The 4,761-nt window shown below is 48.7% G+C and overlaps 1 protein-coding gene across 5 annotated transcripts; it reads right to left on the bottom strand.

The window, feature by feature from the left end:
- Positions 1–635: 635 nt before the first annotated feature.
- On the bottom strand, positions 636–2,976 carry LOC101538650 (transcription elongation factor A protein-like 4). Of its 5 annotated transcripts, none has more exons than XM_055121605.1 (4): positions 2,810–2,976; positions 2,402–2,503; positions 2,193–2,261; positions 636–1,677 (listed from the first exon to the last, which is right to left on the bottom strand). In XM_055121605.1, exon 4 carries the CDS (start codon positions 1,648–1,650, stop codon positions 1,021–1,023), a length of 630 nt encoding a protein of 209 aa, XP_054977580.1. In that variant the 5' UTR covers positions 1,651–1,677; positions 2,193–2,261; positions 2,402–2,503; positions 2,810–2,976; the 3' UTR covers positions 636–1,020. The 5 variants fall into 5 exon arrangements, with proteins under 5 accessions (XP_054977580.1, XP_054977582.1, XP_054977579.1 ...); XM_055121607.1 differs by having other exon boundaries at positions 636–1,672; positions 2,193–2,262; positions 2,399–2,503; XM_055121604.1 differs by having other exon boundaries at positions 2,193–2,262; positions 2,399–2,503; positions 2,810–2,975.
- Positions 2,977–4,761: the final 1,785 nt, after the last annotated feature.

Below are 4,761 nucleotides of genomic sequence, written 5' to 3' on the forward strand. Positions count from 1 at the left end.
CATCCTTCCACGAGCGTACATTTCCCACCACCATTGTCCCCAGTTTCCCTCCTACAACCCTCCGCTTAGCCTGTCTTTATGGCAGGCACTTTCCTTCTCTCTCTGTCTGCCTCACCCCCGCTACTCCCCCCCATCTCTCTCTCTCCCCTTTGAGGCATTATGGTTTGCAGTACAGGCACTGAGAGGTTATCACATTTGTTCCTTTACTTACTTTAAGCACATAGTTCTTATCCAGAGTGATCATTTCCAACTATCTTTGTCATGGTGATCCCTTCTCTATCCCAAATGCCCTCTCCCCCAGACTTGGAGCAGGCTGCCAACTGTGACCCAATCCTTCTGGCCCTTGTTTCCCTGACAATAATTCTGAGTTGTCTTGACTAACTTCATAAACACACTGAATTCTTTGTATTACTCCTTGTGTGTTGTTTTAATTATATTTTTATTTATTTGAAAGGTATACTGTGTTACTTTGGGAAAATAAGCATATTAACAGAAAGGCACTGAAGAAATCACTTGCAATAATACAATTCAGAAAACCATAATAACCTTTTAGTGAAAATTTTTTTCTATTTTACCTGTACATAGATGAACTATGTAAGTTTATTGTTTTCTGAAAAAAAAGTGAACCAATCCTGTAGAGGTTATAAACTGCTTTATTCTTCAAAACTCCATATTTTTGTAGTGCACACGAGTGAAAACACATACTCATAGAACACTCTGACTGTGTCAAAAGGTTACTGAAGAGTGCCACCTAAAGCAATGTATCAGAATAAGGTTAAAGCAAAGGACCTGCAAAGCCAACACAATGGGGGAAATAATTCACACAACTGAGTTTGGGGGATTAAAGGGAGGGGAGTTGGGATCCTTGGGGGAGCAAGGTGGGTACAATGGTAAGTGGCGTCATGTAAAATTTAAATGCACAGAAACACTCATTAACAGTATTGTAAATCACAACATCAATCAAAAGAAAATGTTTACAAAATGTAAAGCTAAGGAACTGGCAAAAGCTTTTCAGGGGGATTACATAGGAGGAGTGTCTTCAGGGCCCTTCTGTGGGGCCACGACACCACCCTCATTTTCCCTTGGGCCCCTTGGCTGAGAGGCATCCTCTGAACATTTATGCATACACATAAATCTCCCCAGTTTGAGTCTGGTTTTCTTCACTTCATCCTCCACCCAAGCTATCTTGTCAAATTCTTTTATCATCTCCTCATTGCTCAAATGCTTATCATGTATGGCCTCTTTATGTTCCTTGATGCACTGAGCCAACCCCTTGGTTTTTCTTTTGACTTTCCTGGGTATATCATCCTCAGCTGGGCGCTTTTCGGCAGCCCTTGGTTCACTGGTTGGCTTTTCTTCGTTTGCTTTTTCCTCACTCTCTAATTTTCCTTCACTTGCTGGCTTATCCTGGCTCTCTGGGTGTTCCTCTTTTACTGGCTTTCCTTCCTCTAGTTTTGCCTCACTGTCTACCTTTTCCTTCTCCATTAACATTTCATCCCCCGTGTTCTTCTCATTGTCTAGCTTATCAGTGTTGTCTACAGTGGGAGCTACGTCTTGCTTTACCATATCCACATCCGCTGGCTTTTCTTCACTTTCCATCTTCCCTTTGTTCCCAGATTCTTTTTCATTTTCAGGGTATGGTTTTTCCATATTGAGACTTCCACTTCCTTTTCTGTGCTGGAGGATGGGACATGGGGTGGGGGCAAAAGAGACAAAGAAAAGAGAAGGACAACTGAGAACTTGAGCATAGAATCTAAGTCTACAGTTCTGATTGCTCTGCACTAACCCGCTGGTCTGAGCGTGCCTTCTACAACCCCTGACTTTCCCCAGCTTTATTCCACTATTTCTCCCACACAAGCCAGTCAACCATTCTTTGGCAGTCTTTACCAACTCTTCAGGGGATTTTTTATTTTTTATTTTTTTGCTTTTTGGGTCATACCCGGAGATGCTCAGGTGACCATATGGGATGCTGGGAATCGAACCCGGGTCAGCCGCGAGCAAGGCAAACGCCCTACCTGCTGTGCTATTGCTCCAGCCCCTGCTCAGGGGATTTTAGTGTGAGCAAATGTGTTGGAAGTTTTGAAGTTAAGGCCCAAATTCTGTTTAGAACCGGTCTTCCACATAACCCCCCTGCCCCACACCACATATGGGTCCTTGACCAGTGGCCCACCCCAAGAATCCCTTTTACTGACCTACAGGGATTCTGGATGGCAGTTCCTCCGTTTCTAGCCGTTGCACAACGCTGGGAATTGACAAACAGACCTACAGGAGACAGGAGCAGGGGTCATGCACGCGGTGGCCTGGGGTTCTTTCCCTTAAGCGGGGCCCTTCTCCCCGCAGGCCTCCTCCCCACCTCTCACGCCCCCCTCCCTCCCCTCCGAATCCCAGCCGCCATTACTTTCCAGGCCTCTGGCGCAGAACAAGATGCTCCCCAAACTGCTCGGGCTCCGCGTCTTCTGCCCTTTCAGGCCCTGCACCCCTTCTTCGGCGGTGTGATTTCCTCCTAGGCACAGCGCGCGCGGGGGGGCTCTTTCTAGATCCTCTGCTGCACTGCCCCCCTCCCCGCTCCCCTCCCCCTGCCCCTCCACGCCCCGATTCGCTCCGAGCTGGAAAAGGGAGAGGGCGCCAAAATGAGGGGGGGGGCGTCGAAGGCACGGCAGGGCTGTGACCTCCCTCCCTGCATGCTCCCGGACCCCCTCGCACCAACCTCCCGGTCCCCAGCCCTCATCCGTGCCCTCCGCGGCGGGGTCCTACGCCCTCCCCCTCCAGCCCTGCGGGGGGCCGCCGTCAGCGCCCCCTTGACACTGACCTGCCCGGCCCGGGTCAGGCCCGCGCCTCCTCGGGCTTGCCCAAGCCCGCTGGCCCCTCGCGCGCCGCGCCTGCAGCCCCGGGAGCCCGTTCCACGCGGCCGGCGGGGGAGAGACAGCCAGCGGGAGCAGGGCTGGCTCTGGGCTGCTGCCCACGTCGGCGCCTGGCCGGTCACGTGCGCGTGGCGTCACCGGCGCGCAGCCCCGCCGTCCCGCCCTCCGCCCCTCCCGGACGGACTGGGCAGCTGCAGGCTGGGCGCAGCTGTGGACGGCAAGGAGGAGGTGGGCAGCCCTCTGACCGTAGGTGCTTCATCTGGTACATCCAAGCACCTGGCACTGCATCCTTCGGAGATGCCCGTGAGCTGCAGGTGTGACACAGGGAAGTGCCCCACTTGAGCCAGAGAGACACCGGACTTGGCCTGGAGAGCCCAGCACTGAGGCCCTGACCCTCTGGCACGACAAGCTGTCGCTGGTTCCAGAGCCCTTGTGGTGGTGCCTGCTGGGGAAACTGAGCTGCTTCCTTTTCTCCTCTGGGCACACATGCCCTCTCTCCCTGCTCTACTCTTTTGATCTCCTTCCAAGCACAAATGATTTCCAAGTCTATATCTCTAGGTTGATCTGAAGCTCCGATCTCCCTTAACACTGTCTACTAGACAAGCCTGATCATAGACTATACACTGATTTCTCCAACTTCCCTTCGCTTCTTTCACCTTTCTCCACAGTGAAGATTAACAGGTGGCTTGCTTTCATCTAGAGATAATGTCACCAAAATTGTCATTTAAAAGTGAAGCGCTGAAATATATATATATATATATGTATATATATATATATTGTTTTTTTTTTTGGGTCACACCCGGCAATGCACAGGGGTTACTCCTGGCTTTGCACTCAGGAATTACTCCTGGCGGTGCTCAGGGGACCATATGGGACGCTGGGAATCAAACTTGGGTCGCCGCATGCAAGGCAAACGCCCTACCCGTTGTGCTATTGCCCCAAGCGCTGAAATATTTTTAGCTTCATGTTTTATTTGTCAGTGTCACTGTCACTGTCATCTCGTTGCTCATTGATTTGCTGGAGTGGGCACCAGTAACATCACCATTTTGAGACTTGTTACTGTTTTTGGCATATCGAATATGCCACGGATAGCTTGCCAGACTCCGCTGGGCGGGAGAGACACTCTTGGTAGCTTGCCCGGCTCTCCGGGAGGGGCAGAGGAATCAAACCTGGGTCGGAGGTGCGCAAGGCAAACGCCCTGCTGCTGTGCTATTGCTCCAGTCTCATGTTTTATTTAAGTAATATTAATTTTCTTCTTTTACTAACATTAATTTTCTAAAGTGAAAACTTTTAGGTTTTAGTGTATGTTACTGTACCATTCCAACTGAAGTGTGAGCTTTGTCCCACTGGACGTTTTAAGTACAATTCCTCCCAACATGGCATCCTCAGTCCAATGATTTGTTTTACATGGGAATTGTCTATTCTTTTTTCTTTGTTTCTTTATATACCACTAATATGTTAAATAATAATCAGGTATTTTTCTTTGTCCTATGACTTATTTTGCTTAGAAGGACATACACAAGTTACATTCATGTGCAACAAAAGGCCATAGTCTATACTTTCTCATATCTGATTAGTATCCCGTTGTTTACACATCCATTCATCTGTTATTGGGCACTTGGGCTGTTTTCAGGTCTTGTCCATTAGTGTCTTCGTGGTCTTTGGATAGACAGCTATGAGTGGAATTTCTGAGTTTTGTTGTTCTAGTTTGATTTTTTTAAGAAACCTTCATACTGTTTCCCATAAAGGATCAGCCAAATTACATTCCCACCAACAGTGAATGAAGATTCCTATTTCTCCACATTCCCAGAAACACTTGTTATTTCTGCTCTCTTTGATATAGTAAAATACCAATACTGTGAAGCGACATCTCAATATTATTTTACCTTGCATTTACTCA

The sequence above is a fragment of the Sorex araneus genome, chromosome X, assembly GCF_027595985.1.
Source record: "Sorex araneus isolate mSorAra2 chromosome X, mSorAra2.pri, whole genome shotgun sequence".
Lineage (NCBI taxonomy): Eukaryota > Metazoa > Chordata > Mammalia > Eulipotyphla > Soricidae > Sorex > Sorex araneus.

What these genes read in the sequence shown, in the direction of transcription:
- LOC101538650 (XM_055121608.1), bottom strand. Translation starts at nt 1,650, where the DNA reads ATGGAAAAACCATACCCTGAAAATGAAAAAGAATCTGGGAACAAAGGG.